This window comes from Lutjanus erythropterus, chromosome 2 (assembly GCF_056507025.1).
Source record: "Lutjanus erythropterus isolate fLutEry1 chromosome 2, fLutEry1.hap2, whole genome shotgun sequence".
Taxonomy (NCBI): Eukaryota; Metazoa; Chordata; class Actinopteri; order Lutjaniformes; family Lutjanidae; genus Lutjanus; species Lutjanus erythropterus.
In genome coordinates, this window is record NC_139318.1 from 20,990,934 (window position 1) to 21,010,657 (window position 19,724).

Genomic DNA, 19,724 nt, shown 5'->3' on the forward strand with positions numbered 1-19,724 from the left:
AATACTGTTTCATTCCAGCATAACCTTTAAGAGCTCAATATGCAGCTGCAACATACAGTAAGATCCCTACAAATACAGAAATGACAGATAGTATATTACAAAAAGGCAAAGGCAAGTGTTAAATCCAGTTCCTTTTTAAACAAAGAGTGGGGGAACAGATTATCATTATTTCCGTTATTTACCTGTTCACCAGGTAGTCACTCTGAGGACAATTGAATAAATGTTGCAGTAATGTGATGCTATGTGAGTATCATGGGTATCTATTACTGTCAAGAAAGACATGCAAAGAACAACGACACAATTTGACAAAATAATAGGTGAACATACACGCATGTTACATATATATATATAAGTACACTGAAAATCCAACACAAGATTGACTCACAATGCACATCACTGAAACAAAATATTAACCATAGATTTTTCTTTTCCAGTCATATAATATTTCCATTATATTTTGCAAGATTTCATAATGAAGAATATTTAATTGAATTTGTGGCTGTTTTTAAGAAGCCTAATCAATGCAAGAGTCTTGTTACAAAGATAATGCGAGGACGTAAATTGTCAGCAGTTACAGGATGACAACACTGAAGAAACTAATGTAACTCTTGTCCAGTACACTTTAATGTGTTAAATGCAATGGTTGGCATCTTTAAACTAAACTTGCTCAATTTGGGAGTGGAATAACAAAGCCCCTCAGGAGTCAGGAGCTTTAACTGAAGAGCAAATATTTATAAAACCACTTTCAGTCACATTCAATCAATCAACAGTAAAACACTGAAATAAATACATTTTACTCTCAGTTGGGTGAACACTGACACAAGAACAGACAGGTACAGTAGGAGAGTGTTATTGAACAGGATGAGCAGCTGTGAGTTTCTGAAGGCTGAACTAAGTCAGTCCATCACCAGCTGCATTAAGACGTACACATGAAACACAGCAAGACACTACTGTTAATTTGATTAACCACAAAAAATCCTATCATGACGTAACATAGGCAAATATATTCCTCTCTCCGCTCTGCTCTTCTATTTACAAAAAATTACTTCCTTGAAGTTGGCACACAATAGCAGCGATCAGACTGAGTGGTGAAATTTGAACATTTGTTTTTCTGTCAGTGTGGTCTCTGCCTGCAGTGTCTGTACTTTGAAATCATTTAAAATTATGCCAGGGATCAAGTGCAAGACATTCACAATAATACTTAAAAAAAAACACACACGGTTACACACTCAGTGACGGACAATCTCTTTTAAATACTCATCCTGCATCGTTTTCCTCATGAAACAGGTCGTTGCGACTCTCAGCAGGTCGGAGGATGCAGTGGGAACGTTGATCTACTTGAGGTGAAAGAAACCGGATGGTTTTGCTGGTGCAGCCATCAGCATGTTAGCTTGGTTCTTGTGAGTTATGTGGATCTGTAATAAATAAGAAACACCAATTTTGGTTAATGACATTTTAATTATGAAATATGATGAAAAAAGTATGATAAAATACAAAAATCTTTCTAAACTGTCTGCTAAAACAAGTATTCTGTATTAATAATTAAGTATTTGTATTAATGAACTTTTACTTTGAAGACACATTACTTCCTGTGTTATTTCAACACTCTCTGGCCCAGTTCCAGCATCCACCCTCAGCCTTGAACACCAAGTCCTACCTGACTTTAAATTAGTACAAAAAGGTACAATGGTTTCAAACACTCAGGTGCCACTTTATTAGGTACACCTATGGAAACCTAATCCAGGGTAAAATGACAGACTGGCAATAAATTCTACCTTCATGAAGGTTATAATGTTCAGATAAACAGCTTTGTTTGTGGTGGTGATAATTCAACTGTATAATCATTTTGGAGGCTACAGTTTGTGGTATTAAATTGTACTGCATCATACTGGAAGGTGTATGTCTACCCCATATTGATCAAAGAGGTCAGAGTAAATATCTGTGCTACAGTGTGCATATAAACCTGGGTGGTGGATGTTTTGCTAACTGAAATGTTGCTCTTCCCTGAATATAACATGTCTGAGCCTTGACACACTAAATCAGATTATTTAGGTTATTCAGGTTATTAACACTTACAGTACAAGGAGGCTGCATCCAGGGCTCCCCATCAATCTGCATGGGCAGAGCTTTGATCGTCCTGCACACAGAGAGGAGACAAACAGATTTAATTATACTGTACCATTTATACTGTATGTGAACATCAGTGTTGTGTAGAGTATTTTTGTCGTAACAAGCAACGTAATATGTTGGTTTTCCAATTAAAGTGCTCTGTTATTTAGTTATGTTTTCAAATAAACAATTCATTACTGTTAAAATTTGACCACTGCAAGAACTACTGCTGCCTGCACCTGCTGCCAGAGGAGACTGAGGGTGAATCTTTCGCATTTGAGAGAGAGGATAGACATGACCTACAATCTCAACGGACATTTAAATCAAACAATATCTAAAGTCGGGTCTCATAATGGACGTGTACTAAGGGTGTGGATCTCACTGACTGAGATGATGTGATACACATCTTGATAAATGATCAACGACACAGTGCATCTTAGAATTTTTAGTTAATGATTTGGTACGACACGCTGCAACCCTGTCATGATGCAATTTAAACGTGTGAATCTTGACATTTTGATTCTATTAATGTTATATTTGTAGGGTACTATTAGCCGCAAGAGGAAATCCTGATAGTTTTACTAAATCCAGTAACAGTAGAGACAGAGAGAGATCAGATGCATGAGTGAATCATTACACTCCTAACTTATACCAAATCCTTATAATCAAATCTTTCTTCAGGTCAATACTCCAACACAATCCTGACTGGTGCACCTGTGGAGAGACTGACAGAGTTGGATAAAATACCAGGAACACCTGACAATATAATGCAATCCAAAACAATAGCCACATACAACCTTACAATGCTTTATTTTAATAACTGATTGGATTCCACTCAGTGGTTATTTTTGAGCCTGTTGTATGAGGTGTTGTTGTACACAGATGTCTTATATCGTCAGGCGGTTTTGTTACCAGCCTTGACAGCGGGTCTGGTATTGTTTTCAACTCATTTGTGTGTGTGTGTGTGTGTGTGTGTGTGTGTGTGTGTGTGTGTGTGTGTGTGTGTGTGTGTGTGTGTGTGTCATCATTGTAAAATGTGGACACCGAATGCAGCGTGTTGTACCACAGACGCAGTTACTTTGCTGGGTTGCAATATTGTGTCAACCGTCCAAGATGCAGTCATGGGACTTTGCAGGCGTGTAGTTGAGATCAAAACACAGGCCGACGTCAAAGATGGATGTGGTCTGACAAGCGAATACTGAGTACTCATGTATAATGTCGTAACTACTACTAAGTACTCGTGGTTCAGATCGTCAACATGTTGACGGGTGTCACAGCTGGTGTGATCCCATTTCAAGATGCTTTCTAGCTAAATATGACAGACACCTGTAGGTAAAAGTACACAACCTGATGGTAATTTGAGAAGTCTGTGCCAGTCTGTGCCCAGCGCTCTTCAGTCCAGTGTAGATTTGTCCCATCTCTATGACTCCTTCCAGCCCGACCACCTCCAAACGCTTATCGCTCATATCTGTAGGGTGACATCACACACAGATCAACTCAAACAGGTTGATGGCATCTGCATGACAGGCTTAGTGACAATATTTGGACACTAAAATGAGGTTATTTAGGAGAGTACAGAGATGAATAATCATACAACCAGCCAAGTCTCACCTTGTGTGATAGTTTTAAGAATCTCTGGGTCAGTGATGACCTCACTGTGCTCCACCTCTGGCATGCTGTCAGGCTTCTTGGACTCGCCCCAGAGGTTGGAGCCTCCGTGCATGCTGGGTATGTTGAGAACAGCTATGCCCTCCAGAGACATGTTGCTCAGCTCCAGAGGCTTCCCACAACACTGGTAGAAGCAAAACAACAGGTTGTTTTCTGTGTATGCAACTGAACAAAAGCAAGACTTAAAACATAAGTAATCATGTAAATTACAAATTATTAATTTTGGTGTTTAAAGTATTACAAATGATTTGTTTTGGTGTTCTAAATTCTCACCTCAATCATGAAACAGTCTGTCAGGTTCTTGCAAGAGGAGGAGATGGTTTCAGAAGTGGCAAACTCAAAATACCAAAGTTTGTTCTTCATTCTTTGAAATAACAGAGAACAAAAACTTATCAGATTAAAAAAACATCTCTGTTAGACTAGAAAACACTTTTTGTTCATCCAGTCGGTGTGAATCCTCACCTGCTGTTGAACCTCTGGGGGTATTTCTCTCTCATGGAGTGGAAACGGTGAGCAATAGAGGCGTCCTGCTCACACAGGTACAAACTCAATCACATGAAGTCATAATTCAGGCAATGCAGTCATGTTTTCTTTTATCAGAAATCAATCTATAATAAAGTGTGGCTCACCACTCCAACAGAGAAGTAGTTGTTGATGATCTCGTAGGGCACAGGGTCTCCTGCCTCTTGGGGGTCATCTGGTATCACCTGGATGCTCCAGCGGTCCATGGGAACCAGCTCGCTGGCTTCGATCTCCTTCAGGATTTCTCTCAGGTCGGACCCCTCGTAGCCTTTTGTGAGATTGCAGGTGAAGCAGAAAAAGTTCAGTTCCAATGCTTCAGAGATGGTCGCCTGGATTTTAGAATGAATGTGTTGGTGGTTTTACCTCCGCCCCAGCGCAGACAGCGAGCCAGGTCATTACCGGTGCCCAGAGGCAAGACAGCTACAGGAGGACGCACCTGGAGGTCTTCTTTGTCTGAAATCGCAGGTTTGAGGTTTTTTAGCCTTAGAGATGATTATCTTATCGTAAAAATTAACTAATAGATTTCACCATTAAACTTGTTTCTAAATTTGATATGCAAATAAGGCAGTATCAAATTAAATATGCACCAAATCTGAACACTGGATAAAGCTAAGTTCAAAATTCTTGTTTCATTTTGTTGACATTAGAGTCAAACCTGGGCACAGATACTGAGGGGGGTCCCCTTCAACTTGAAAATGTAAATTATATCTTAATTTAATAATATTTAATCATTTTATAATATTTAATAATATTTCATAGAAGCTCCATTTTTGAAGTAATTCACACTAAAGTAAGCAGGTATTTTAGCTAACTTGCTAGCTAATGTTACACTGATTACACCCGTAAAACTTTGAGACAGACATTTATATTGCAGTTATATTAATTAAAAAATTCATTGCAGTGAGGAGCAACATCTTACATTGTAACAATTGTCTTACTAACATAAATACTTACTGAACTATTTAAATGCGTGCTAACTCACATTAGCTAGCTATTCTAGATGAAGTTATGCTAATGTAAATGCCTCCAGTAGCCCAAAAGTGATTCATTAATATTTATTTTATGCTATTATTAATGATTTTGTCTGTTACAGCAGCTAATTTTAAAATACTGTCAACAGCCATAAAAAAAAAACATTTTTGCCATGTATTTAGGAATAAAATGTTATATATGTTGCAAATCAAACAGTGAAAGAACAAACATAAACAATTCAAAATATTAACAGGAATAAAACTTTAAAGTTTGGTCTATGTTATTGCTACTGAAGTGGAGATTTGTCGCTCAAAGTGTGAGAAAAATCTCATTTTGAGAAACCTGTTTTTCAAGATTTTATAAGTATTATAAAATTCCATATATTTTGCAAGACACTACAGGTGATTAGGATAAAATAAAATTAACTAATATCATGATGAATCCCTGTTGATTACTTACATTAAGATATTTATTTTTTGTATAAAGTTTTTCAAAAAATATTCTCTTTAAATATGCAAATGAGGCATTAACTAAGGTTATCCTTAGATGGCTTTAAGAGAAATCTACAGACACAAATAAACAAAGTGTAGTAAAATAAACAACTAGATATGATTTGCATGTTTTTTTTTCCACTAGTCTGAAAGAAGACATGTTATGGATGTAAAATAGACCAAAATCTCACACTGACCAGTGCATGAAAAACGTTTTTACCTGTAGTCTCTTTTAAATCTTTCTGACACCCAAAAGGACCTACAGTACCTATAGCATCCAGGAGCCACCCAACGGTGCCGTCTCCTCCACACGCCAAGATCCTGTACTCACGCAGATTGCGGAAGAAGTGCAGTCTGAAACAAAGAAACAACAAGATGAAGAAACAAATGAAGAGTACAATCCAGCTGTAAGTCTCGCAGTGATGAATGTGTGCTGTACCCTGGTGCAGGACCTCCGTTGGACAGGTTGTACACTTGACGAGGGTTCAACATGTACTGAAACTTCCTGAGCACTCTGTAAAAAAAACCCCAGAGAAATCAACATCAGAGGGACCGTATTCATACGCTGGAAATTCCATGAATTACTTTTATAGACTGGTACAACTGTAATATATTAATATTAAGCTGTTTTTACCGTTCACCCTGCTTTCCTCCACTCTTTGGGTTTACAAACACCAGCAGAGGGTGAGTGTCTGGAATTGGAACAATCTGAAGAAAAATAATTGACAGATTAGTGTCTGATGGATCTGAAAAACACATACATGATGTATAGAAGATATGCTGTGAGCCACGCTACTGTAAAGTTTATTTAAAGATCAGCATTTTAGTATTTGCACTTCCACATATTTTGCACTTCTATGTGCTTTAAATTACAGTTTGTTCTGTGATGTGGTTATTTCTACTGCTTTATGTGAGTTTAATTATTTTACCCACATTTTACTTATCTATATATATATAACTCCATTTTGAACTTGCACTTCCATCTGTTATTGTACATATATTACTCACATGCATTTATGATTTTTTTAATTTTTTATGCTGTAAATCCTTTAATCTGGAGAGCACTTTATGCTTAAGCTTGAAAAGTGCCTTATAAAATCACATATGTAGTATATGTGTGTTCAGGCAGCATCATTCAAACTTCTGCTGATGTTTAATAAAGATTCAATGTTTTTTAAAGGTTATAGCTGTGACAACCACGCAACATGACTTCTACACCAAAGACATAGGCTTTTGTCCTGTTTCACACAAAAACCCTTTGCTTTCTTTCATTCATCAAACATTATTATGATATACTATAACTGTCATGGCAGATAGTTTGAGATTTTAGGAAGATTCAACTGAAAAATGTTGGCAGTGAATGCTGAGCTATTAGTGGCCGTGCATTCAGTTATATTTTCAAGAGAAGTGGATTATCCTGCAGGAGTAGGTTTCTCTGTAAGTTTTGGTACTTTCTCTTGGCTTTGAAAACTTGTCACCATGGGAATAGATTGAAATCAACCTGATTTTAAGCTCCTGACAGCCACTTTTCATGCTCACAGGAGCTGGGTGTCTGCTACTTTAATAATTAAATACTGGATCAGTGGGCTTGCCCCTACAGAAACGGACTAAACCATGACAGATGTATTTGTCCATGACTTCATCCAACACACTGAGCAGAACAGAACAGGCTACAAACACACTGGTAAAGACTTTGAAACATGAAAATCAACATGACGAATCACTAAAATTGGAGATTCTCCCAAAAGCAATGATATGCAGATGGTAGTTTGAGTAGACAACTTGAGATGGACCTCACGGAGAGAAAACACATGGGTGTACAGTTGGAAAAGGAATAAAAGTGTGTAGGAAGATTTGATAAGAGACCTGCAGGACGTGGCCATCAGGAGTGACATTTAACAAGCTGGTGTCCTCCTCCTGCAGGAAACAACAGGCTTTTAACTAACAAGCAGACAATTAACCAATAATAATCCTAAAAATCTAAAAATCTGCTGAAGCCATATGTATGGTGTTGGTCTGTTTTTGTTTTTGTTTTTTACCTTTGAGACAGCATGTATGGCCCATGGAGGCAGTATATGATCTTTCAGTGGTCCACAATCACAGGATGACAAGCCACAGAGAATGCACTCATCATGGCGCTTCAGGAAAGACAAAACTCAGTCAGCATCCCTTTAAAATCTCCTTTCTAATTATTTCATTAATGTCACTGTTCTCACCATCTCCTGGCACCACACACAACACCTCCCTGCTAAAGTTTTGATCTTCTTGTGGCAGACCTGACACTTGTTGGAGTTACAGTCAGCTCGGATCCAGTCGTGAGCCGCGATCTGAGACACGAGCAAAAGAAGAGGTTGAGGAAAAGGTATAATTCACTACTACCACTTATCTTATTTCAGTTTATTTAAAGGGACACACCAGAATCAGAAATATATATTTTTATTATTGATATTTATCCATCTAGATGGTTTTGGTGTGAGTTGCAGACTTTTGGAGATATTGGCCATCTCAATTATAATATATACTGTATAATCTACGGACCTTGTTGTGATTAGTTTCATGTGGGAACTATTTTCTTTATATCAAAATTCACCTTGTCTCCTAAAGCTCCAATATAACAAGCGGACCTGAGAGATGTCCTTTACACCATGTTTTAGTTTAAATCTTCACATGCACACTGTCTGAACTGGGTGTGTGTGGTGTGACGGAATGCACAGGCAAGTGAAGGGCATGTCGGGGCTTTAGGACACTTGGATTACACCAGATGAGCAGTATGGAAAATCCAGCTGTGTTTTGTAGACTTAAAAACTAAACCTGACTTTTAATCAACATAAGGGTGAGTAGATAATGTTTGAATTTTCATTTTTGGGTGAACTATCCCTTTAAGGTCTAATATGTCCATATCACAACAATAAATAAATAAATAAATAATTTCAAAAGAGAGTGCCTTAGATTTTTTTGTGATTTCTGTGCACACACATCCCTATCCAAAGAGCACCTTAAACAAACTAATTTTGAATCCTCCTACCCAACATTTTTGAAAAAGTACAGGCTCTGAAATGTACTTAAATAATAAAAGTAAAAAGTGGCCTTTTCTGTGAAAAGCTAACCAAATATCACTTTTTCTCTGCAGTTAAGTCTCCCTCTCTTGTCTGTTTTCGTCTTTTACATCTGTAATGTTATTTTCATCTTGTTATGTCTGTTTTGCATATATGCACAGATGGATAAACCAAGGAATTGTCTGTTACTGTCTCATCCATTTAGGTTGAAATTGGTCCTGATGTTGGAAAGGTGGAGCACAATGATGCAAAATGAGAATAATCAATAATCCTCCTAATCATCCTCTGATGTGCATTAAGTAACAATGCTTTTTGGAAAATGTACGGAGTAGAAAGTGCAGATACTGATGTTCAATTGTAGGGAATACAAGTTAAAAGTTGCCAGGAAAAATAAATATTCAGTACAGATACCTGAGAAAACTCTACTGAAGTACAGTAACTAAGGAATTGTACTTAATTACTTCCAACCTGTACCTGCCAACCTTATTACCATACTTATGACAGTGCAAAATGTAAACATTAAGGACTATAACTGCTCTTCCATGAGAAAATAGTTCCTACATGAAACTACTCACAACAAGGTCTGTGGATTATCTTGAGTAACTGGATCATGACTTCTGGACAGAGACATTGTTACTGAGTTTTTTTGTTTTTGTTTTTGTTTTTTTGGCACTTTGAGCACTGCATGGTCAGTGCCATCTAGCTGAATTATATTTGAGAGAAAGTAAACAATATCTACAAACCTCTGCTAGATGGATAATCATTACTACAGGTAAGAGGGAAAATACATATTTTTGGATTTGGGGGTGAACAGTTTTTCACAAATACAAGTAGAAGTGATCACAGGATCATGACTCATACGTTATGTCCATTTATAATAATTACCCAGAGTTGTTTTCACATACATAATGTCTAGACCAGTCTGAAGATGATATGAACAGTTTCATGTTCTCTACAGTGGTACCAAACAACAATCCAGCCCTGAATGACTGCAGGAAAAATGTTGTTATAGTCGACTTTAACAGAATCAGCACACACCGCACCGTCTACAGAGCAGTTGTGGATGTTAAAGTCGGCTTCAGATATATGACTTTTTGGATAACCACTGACAGGAAGATGTGCATCACCAGATCAAATATCCCTAAAGCACACTCAAAGCTCCCATCGCAGCTGGGGAAATTTGGCCAGTTCAGTTCCCTGTTATGATCCATTAAAGGTAGCGTGAATCAGTGAGTTGTGGCTGTGACTCTTCACCAGAAAGCAACAGTGGACAGATCATTGTCTGCACTTGTGCAGAATCAGGACATCTAACAGATGTACAGAGCAGACTGTGCTGACTGTAATCCGCACTTAAAAAAACACTGATGGGTTGCACTTATTACTGACTAATGCACTGTACCCTGTTCCCTGTAGTTAATGTGTTTACTGGTGCAGCCATTTGGGCTTTTGGTCAGTAATAAGAGACCTGATGTGAATATATTCACATGACAAATATCAGCCCTCAATTCACTCTTGACCTTGAAGACTGTAGTTTGACAATATAAAAAACAACTTAAGGTGCTCTTTTTCCCATAGATCTGGTTTAAATGTGACAAAAAGTTTTTAAAAGGTAAGCCTGCTTATATTCTATATTTATCATTATTAGAACAATTTACATGCATACTAGGTACTGCATGCAAAGTTTATTTTAAAGGTGCAATATATAGGAACCTGTCGAATTCATACACAAACAAATGGAGGCTACATATCACCAGAGTAACTGCTAACTGCAGCTAACTTTCAATGTTTTAAACTGAGATCCTTACTTACATATTGCACCTTTAAGTCAATCCCACATACAATGCTCTGCTGCAGTACAAACTCACTAAAGCACCAAATGTGTATTAATCCGCAGCTGAAAATAGCCCCCAGCAAATGCACTACTTCCTCCTGTTTGAGTAGCGTTTACTAAAAACTACTGCGTCCCACTGGTTTATGAAAACTTCATTCAGTCAGTCGTCACTAAAAATTAAACATTTGTGGCTTGTTTTTAAAGATTGACATCTTCAGTGGAAACAGATGGGCTGGGGGTTGGCTCCCACAGACAGAGAAGGGAAGTCAGAAATAACAAAAATTTAGAATATCCGACTTATCCTTTCACTTAAAAAGCAATTGCTCTTGTAACTACGTACACATGTGAAAACAAATAAAATCAAAGTAAGGAAAAGGAAATAAAGTGGCTGTTCTTGTTGTTCTCCTTACACCAATCTCCTTTTTAGATTTGACGAAGGTACGAGCACAGGCTTCAGGGTTCTTGTTGGCGCACTGACTGTGGACAGTGTACTTGCAACCTGAAGAAGAAAAACAATCATTACAGAGGAGAATTAAATCAAAATAAAGATTTCTCCGCTAAAATTAAAATCATACTATAGTTCCATACTATTAGTGACACGTAATGACAAATAACAGACAGTTCAAGTGAACTGAAGCTGTAACTCCTGCACTTCATCAGTACTGTGTTTATGAGGTGCATGTCTGGCCCCTGCTGGCAGCTGTGAGCTCTTACAGGTGCAGCAGAGTCCCTGCTTCCCGAGGCCGAGCAGCATGCCCTGACACACACTACAGTAAGTCGGCTTGTTAAAGTGCTTCATTCTCCAAATATGCTGCCCGTCCCTCTCTGTCATCTGTGGGTGAGGGGGAGACAAAGAGATGTTAAAAATAGCGTGGGAAAAGAAAAACAGGAAACACAGCTGATCTTGGGTTATTCCCAGCAACATTAACAAAAGAGGGGATTGCTGAAGTAAAATTTAACTGTTGTATTTGGAGTCAAATGTTTGTTCTGTCACCTTCAGTCCAAGCAGAACGAGTAAAGGCACGTTGTTCATGCCTCCCTTCACCCACTCCTCCAGGGTGACAGTCTCACTGTCGTCCACATCGATCGCTGTCATCATGTCTTTGAGCACCTGTCCAATTATAAAAACATCTGCTCGTCATCTCACTGCTGTGTAGACTTAAACTTTTCCATGATGTCTGTCTGATGTAAAACACACTTATACTTTAACACTCATATTTGTCAAAAATATTTTCTCCTCTTTTATTTATTTAGGATACACATTGCTTTTATCTTTGTTAATTTTAATTTGACTAAATAATTTATTTCCTTCATTTTGAACACATTTCCTTTATTTTTAGTGCTTATTTTTGAAACTGCTCCAATCTCAAATACAGTCCTTGTGCCTTTGTATCATCTGTTTTATTACTGTGAATGTACGTGACTTTAATTTTGTAATTATCTCATATAAATAACAATAAGCATTGACTAAACAATTTACTATGTGCATAATTTCCATTGGCTCAATAAAACATATTTGAAACATACTGTACCACCTCAAAAATGAAAAATACATCAAAAAGAGACTCATACCGGCCGGAGTTCAGTCACGTCCCAGCCAAGGTAGTCAGCAGCTCGCATCATCTGAGTGATGATACGATCCACCTCCTGATGGAGAGACGTCACAGTTTACATTGAACACAGTGAATACAGGTGCAGCCATATGCATCTCAATCAATGTTCAATGTTCTGTACACTATGATCATTTTGTTGTGTGCTGTACATCCAAAATGACCCACTCAATCTAAGCAGGTACACAACTCCAAAAAATTAAAAAACGTCCCTGAAACTAAACTAAGATTAGTGATTGTGAGTAACTTACAGAGCTGTCCAGGAGTCCGTTGCAGTCTTTATCGTAAAGTTTGAAAGTAACTGGAAACAAAACAAAGTCAGTCAGTGAATCAACCACTGTTTTTTTTTTTTTACTTTCTCAGACCTTTCTTACATCAGTTGTAATTATTTATCACTGATGAATGTACATTAAATGCAGTTGCACTGCAGTAAAAATATCACAAAATGTTCAAACAGTGGGTGAAACTAACATTCAAGCTTCTCCCGTGGCTGTCCCTCCTCCAGCACTGAAAAGTAACAGGACACATCACGAAGAAAGACACCACCTGAAAATAAAGACATGGACAGAAGCTTTTGACCAAACTGGAAACCTTTTTTTTACATGATCAGGGTCTCAAACAGCAGGATTTGCTTTTAGTTCTGTAAATATATTATCATAGGTCAATCACTGGAACAGGCACACTAATCTCCAAAACTTCGCCTACATCCTCATTCCTGAGACACAGCTCTAAAAGATAAAATAACAGAGGAACAAACAGGTGGGTGTTGGACAAAGTTTCCACTAGGGAAAACAGCATTCCTTCTTTCTTTGATCACTTTTGGAAAGTTTTGTGGTGAATTCCCCACAACAATCAGAGCATCAGAGCATGACTGTAGAGCTCCATGCTGGTACATAAAATAAGACGTGACTTTAAAAATAATGTACCTGCTTTGGGCAGAGTGCTTTTTGTGGACCCATCCTGCTCCACGTGTTGAAAGTAGCGAAAAAGGCGTTGGCAGAAATCTGCAGGGAAGTCATCAACCTCTAGGTAGGTCTTGAGAAAGAGGCAGAAGCCAACTGCATCGACACACTGAGGAGAGAGATGAAACTCACTGTCAGCAGACTCTGGGTCAAAACGATCATGCTTTCATGTTAGCAGGAATGTCCTGTCTGGATCATTTTCTATTTAAAATCAATGTTTTTAGTCAGACATTCACATTGAAATACCAGTTACATCATTACAATTACATGAATGACGTGAAGGACACGTCTTTCAGGGTCTGTCCAGTCTTTTTCTTTTCTTTTTTTTAGTAACTGAAAGGAAATTGTCCACAGTCCAGCAACAAAATTCAAATCTAGCCACAATCAACACAACATTTTAGGAAGTCTACATAGCACAATCATCATGTATCTGGTTTAAATACAGAGTCTGTTCAGGTTGCCAGAACCAAACATTTATATCCAACAACTGGGCAAAAAATAGGCCCCATACTTCATTAAATATATTGTAGCTCCCTGCCACTCTGAAGTAACCTGCTCATAACTTACCATTGTACTTAATACCTCCATCCATTCTTTAAAAATTGATAAGGTGGCAGATTTCCAGTGGTGTAGTGTTATACTACACCATGTTATCAAAGCTAAACAGCATCATGATTCTTGGCGTTTGACATTTCAACATTGTCTGGTAGTAAACCCAAGACACAGAGTGGGATTTTTGATCAAGTGTATTCCAAATATCTTATTCAAGAAATAAATTACGTCACCACACATGTTGTCTGTAGGGCTGCAACTAACAACAATTTTCATAATCTGCTCATTATTTGCACAATTAATGATTAATCGTTTATTCTATAAAATGTCAACAAAAAAAAAAGAAAAATGATCATCATAGTTCTGCAGAGCCCAAAGTGACATCTTGTTTCTTTTGTCCACCCAACAGTCCAAAACCCAGAGACTCTTCATCTACTGAAACAATTAACAAAGACATGAAGCAAATTCTTACATTTCAGAAAATATAACCAGCATTTTTTTTTACATCTTCGCTTGAACAATTACTGAAATGATTAATCAAAATAGTCAAAATAGTTGCAACACTAATTGGCTGTTTAGTCACAATTTATATAATGCACCAGATTTCCCACATTTCTATTGCATCCTCTGGATAATTTCCTAATGATTTCCTAGAAATAAAAAACATGATTTGGAACTAATTACAAGAAAAAGAGACAATGGTAAATTAGTTAACTTCAAATGGATAAATTCGATGTAAAGGCTAGTGTGACTGAGCATGCAGAATAAGAAGAATAAGAATAAGAACAGAGTACAACCCAGTTTCCAATATTAAATGAATAATACATTCACATTAACTTGGGAAAATTTTCTTTTGATAAATCTTTTCTATATAAAGGAGACATCTGTAGTATATCATCAGAGATCAAAGGAATATGTTAAGTTGAAATACTCACTACACCAACATCAACACTGTAATCATGTGTTCCCCTATGAAATTTCTATTATGGGCCAGAATAACTGTTCTTGTATGCCCATTTCACATTTATCAGAGTTCAAATTAATGCTGAATTTTCTCCAAATAAGTAAGCGTCTGTTTATGAGTCATAAGAAATCATTACTAATCTTGTAGAAGACATAGATGTTTATAACTGTCAAACTGAGCTTTTTTTATTTTATTTTACATACTCCTTATTCTCTATTTATCCTTTATTTTTCTTATAATTTCTCTATGCTTTTCTGTTTTTCTATTCTTGAATGGCAGCACCTGTAATGTGATGAATTCCACCCCCGGGCATCAATAAAGTATTTCTAATTCTGTGTCCAAACAAGATGTACGACATGACTTACCTCTCCAAAGCTGTGCTGGGCCAGCCGACCCCCAGGGTGAAACTCCTTAATCACATCTTTCACTTTCAAAGTGCTGTCTGCAAAGAGGAAAAAAAAGAAACATTAAAAATGAACAAATCCAAAAGTACTCAAGAAAAACATAAAATGTATAACTGCCTGATGTGAAACTGACTGATTAAAAAGGGAGAAAAGCTCTCAAGTAAAAACTGAGAACATTTGTCCCGCACATTAATTACATGGTTCCTGAGTGCTAAAACAGGGAACAAATGTGAGATCATCATCACTAATTGTGGACATGGACGTACTGTGCGTATCCTACATTAAATCTGGGCCCTGCTGCTGTCAGAGGTAACACACAGCCGTGCTTTTCTCAGGTCCAGAGAGGAGCGGGTGTAATTATCCATTCATCCATTATCCAACAGTGCAAATACCCCCCTCCCCTCCCCGACACTAAAAGCCTACAGACCTGTTTCATTTCTTTCAAAGCCTCTGAGTGTACAGCAGAATATTTTTAGCCCGGTAGCACTTTTTGTTTCCTGTCAACGGGTCTATCAAATTCTGTTATCAGCTCAAACCCTGTCTGAAAAGCATGCAATTACATTTTGAAGATGTTGTTTGTGTTTTTGCGTCGATGCTGAATGACTCTCCAGAGAGACATCACGGGGTGTTGCTTTGTGTTGATGGTGCGTGAATATGAAGAACTTCCGCAGTCATTTATTTTTACGATGCTGACGTCCAGTGTTTGGTGACTACTTCTGCTTTCATGTATGCATTTATGTGAAAAGTGGTTGAAATCCCAAAGGAGGGATTCTAAAGTTTGAAAGTGACTGGAAATAAATGATCAGTGACCCATCAGGTACAGTACAGGAATAGTTTGAACACTCATGACTGAATTTGTGTAAGAATCGTGATTTGCAGTGTACATTAAGTACATTAACTCAAGTAATGTACTTACATTTGTGATGTGCTTACATTTTATGGCACTGTACAGTTTTACTCCTCTACAGTTACTTTGCTGGTTAAGATGTTAAAGGGACAGTTCACCCCAAAATCAAAAATACATGTTTGCAGTGCTACACAACTGCAGCGCTAATCATCCCTTGGTCATTCACACCAAAATACAAAATTTTGGTGTGAATGACCAAGCTTCTCTCTTTCTATTGTAGAAAGGAAACTCAAGCACAAATGTAACCTCCTACAGCCTTGGTCTGTCTATGAGACAGAGTCACTGTTATCAGGACAGCATGAAGGATTTGTAATTGACCCCAAACTTGACCTGGTCATATTACCTTTAACCTGAAGGAGGGAAATTTCTTCTCCACAGGAGCAAAATGCACTGATGTTTCAGTATTTTACTAAGAGTATTCTGATTTATAAAAGCGTGTGAACTTTTCTTGTTTGACTTGTCTCCACCTGTCTTTTTTTATCATCTACCCTGAAAAATTAGTGATCCAACCACTATGTGTTCACTTTCCTGTGACTTCGTTATCAGTCCAAATCAGCAGAGCAGAAAGAAATATTCAGACCTTTTTACTTAAGTAAATGTAGCATACAACTGTGTAAAATTTTGTGAGAAGTGAATGTCATGCTTTCAAAACCATAAAATATTTTTATATCAAAAGTAAAAGACCTCTATCTATTATGTGGACAAACAGCCTCTGGATATATTAGTACAGTAAATTATTTAACTGTTGTCAGAGATGCATTAATGTGGTAGGAGTATTCTGCTAATGCAGTTAATCTGTTCAGGATTAATTTCAAGTACATTTTATGAAAATAAAATAAATAATTAATCAGAAAAGTCATTAGCAGCTGTCATATAAATGTAATAAATAAATGTGATATAAAATAAATCACTGAAGTGAAGTACAAGTACATCAAAACTCTACTGAAGTACAGTACTTGAGTTAATGTACTTTGTTTAACACACTTAGTCTTTCCCCCAAACCACTGTTTTGTGCAATAATTCACTGTGCATAAATTCAGAGTGTGTATTTTTATAAAATATGGACTTTTGTATTTATTTTTTCATTTTATGCTGCTTCTACAACTGCCTCTCTCTGTCTTTTTTGACAAAGCTGACAAAGTTTTATTCCACCACTGCAAATTATTCATACATGTATTCAGTCATAAGTAGATATAAAGGCAGTTGTACATTATAATAATGATCTATTGCTTTCAAGGAAAGCCTCAGCTCCAGAAAACCACCTCTTCAGCAGGTAGCTTTATGAAATGTTCAGTACCGATATGCCATTAATATTAATAACAGTTAAAATAAAATAAGATGAGAAGGTGAGACTTACATTCCATGTACTGCTGCAGCTGGATGAAATCCACAGGAGTCAGAGACCCTTCTGTGTCGTCAGACGAAGCCATGCTGACGAGCTGGGTGAGCAAAGAGAAGACCATGAGAGGACAGTGACGGAGACAACAGGGAGGAGACCAACCTCAGCATGAAGAAGAGATGTCTTAGGCCGTGTTCTGTTTAGCAGTGACTCACATGAACTGGTTTGCCTCCATTCCTTCTGCTCACACCAGCAGTGCGTCAAATACACACCTCTCTTAATGAACACTGATCAACCACAGCGTCTGGTTTCTGTTTTTCAACAGTCTGGGGCTGCACGAGGAATCCCTGGAATCACTGGTGAAAATCTGACCTACTGTCCCACACTCAATGAGTTTAAGACATTTTTTTTATCATGTGGATATTAGTTCACACTTTCAGAAAGGTGTAAATGTGCTAAAGGCTTGGAACAAGATCTGACATGACGAGGAGCTGCCCATAATAAACACATAACATATGTGGTGCAGAGTTTCAGCCTCCAATGATAGACAATAACTGTTACCAGCAGAAAATTAATATTAAAACTCAACACCAGGCTCTCGAGTTACACTAACAGAGGAAGTATTCAGATCCTTTACTCAGGTAAAACGATTAATACCATGCTGTGGAAATACTTCACTACAAGTAAAAGTTTTGCATTTGAAAGCAAGTATTAATGTATATATTCAAGTATGTAACTATTAAGTATCAAAATTAAAAGTACTCATTGTGCAGCAAAATCTACAGCCATGCATCTTATTCTATTAGATCATCATATATTTGTAGCATTGCTGTCCTGCGAGAACCATGTATTTCTTATTTACATTGTCGATTAATCTGTCATTTATTTTCTTAATTACCCGATTATTTGTTTGGTCCATAAATTGTCAGAAAATTGTGAAAAATAATATTATATAATGTCCTCAAATGTCTTGTTTTACCAAAATCCCCAAGAATGTTCTGTTTACAGTCATAATGGATTTAAGAAACCAGAAAATATTCACATTTAAGGTGCCTGAATCTATTTTTTTCTTTAAAAATTATTCAAACCAATTAATGGATTATCAAAATAGTTGTCAATTAACTTGATAATTGATTCCTAATCAATCTATTGTTGCAGTTCTACTAAAAAGTCAACTTTTCATGGGCACAGATTTATGACAATGCATTTTCCAGCTAATCCAAGAGGGCTTTCAGTTTATTTAGCTTAAGAAGTAGGAGAATTTCCTCAACCTTTAAAGAAACACTTCAGGTTCAAACTCAATAAATTCCATCTCCTCCACGTCCACAGTCACTGGACAAGGAGGAGATGGAAAACTGTTATCTGAAAAGTAACAGTAATGGAATAAAAGGTACATTATTCACCTCTTAGGTGTTGTGGAGTGGAAGCATAAAGTTGTAAAGTTGCTGTTTTACAGTCGTTATCTGGCTGAAGTAAAACTTTTATAGCATTCAAAATCACTGCCAATACAGGATTACTTTCAATGTAAGTGCCCATACTACTTTTTTATTCATCTTACTTCTATTCTATTAGGCACTATTTTTTAAAATGTACTCCTATTTTATACTTCATTTAATATTTAATATCTAATATTCTATTGTTGCTGAGCAATCTCTTGCACAAAAATTTCCTAGAGGATTATTAACGTCCTATGTTATCTTAAAAGTACCTCAAATTCGTACTATAGTACAATACTTCAGTAAATGTACTTATAATACTTTCCACCATTGTACAGTAAATGGTAAATGTCGCCTGCAATATTTTCTGCATAAGTGTCCTTTGCCAGAATAAACACCTTTTGTAATATCCAATCAGCTTAATCAGCAGCGTGTCCTGTATGTACCAGTGAAGCAAATCAGAAACAATCAATTAAAACCAGCCCTTTGACAGGAACATCCATCAGACAGGATTATAATTTGAAGTCATTGTGCCTGGCTGAGTGACAGGCGCCACTTTTTCATTCATCCTGCTCTCTACGTGCTGCACAGGTGTTCTGTCATCCAGGCAGGAGAACCACTGAACCCAGCAGGTTCCTTACCTGCCTCGCTGTCCTCTCCTCAGGCTTCAGCAGGTAAATAAAAAAAAGCTGTCCTCCCAAACACGGAGCGCCACAACACGGAACTTTGATATGCTGGTTGACAGCAGCTGGTGCTTGTGGGTAAAAGTCTTCCGTGGTATTAGCGGATATAAGGGATTAATGCTGGGCGGAGGAGGAGCTTTTAGCCACATAATTACACATAGTGGCACCGCCTCGTGCGTACACGCACACACACATACAACACGCAACAAGCACACGCA

At 37.3% G+C, this 19,724-nt stretch overlaps 1 protein-coding gene across 1 annotated transcript; it reads right to left on the bottom strand.

Moving 5' to 3' along the window:
* Nucleotides 1-711: 711 nt before the first annotated feature.
* On the bottom strand, nt 712-18,153 carry dgkab (diacylglycerol kinase, alpha b). Its single transcript, XM_084731706.1, has 23 exons — nt 17,406-18,153; nt 15,103-15,179; nt 13,186-13,330; nt 12,731-12,805; nt 12,511-12,560; nt 12,222-12,296; nt 11,644-11,760; nt 11,364-11,481; nt 11,060-11,148; nt 7,979-8,089; nt 7,802-7,900; nt 7,629-7,679; nt 6,397-6,470; nt 6,202-6,276; nt 6,031-6,116; nt 4,663-4,752; nt 4,407-4,567; nt 4,240-4,304; nt 4,051-4,141; nt 3,721-3,901; nt 3,457-3,577; nt 2,077-2,137; nt 712-1,415 (listed from the first exon to the last, which is right to left on the bottom strand). The coding sequence occupies exons 1-23, from the start codon at nt 17,509-17,511 to the stop codon at nt 1,335-1,337; spliced, it is 2,199 nt and encodes a 732-aa protein (XP_084587832.1). The 5' UTR covers nt 17,512-18,153; the 3' UTR covers nt 712-1,334.
* Between the last annotated feature and the right edge of the window lie 1,571 nt (nt 18,154-19,724).

Bases quoted from the DNA above. Each gene is read 5' to 3' on its own strand.
- dgkab (XM_084731706.1), bottom strand. From the start codon at position 17,511: ATGGTCTTCTCTTTGCTCACCCAGCTCGTCAGCATGGCTTCGTCTGAC. The intron at 8,090-11,059 runs GTAAGGAGAACA...CTCGTGTCTCAG, and splicing joins AATCTAAAAAGGAGATTGGT to ATCGCGGCTCACGACTGGAT. The intron at 7,680-7,801 runs GTAAAAAACAAA...TGTTTCCTGCAG, and splicing joins CCATACATGCTGTCTCAAAG to GAGGAGGACACCAGCTTGTT.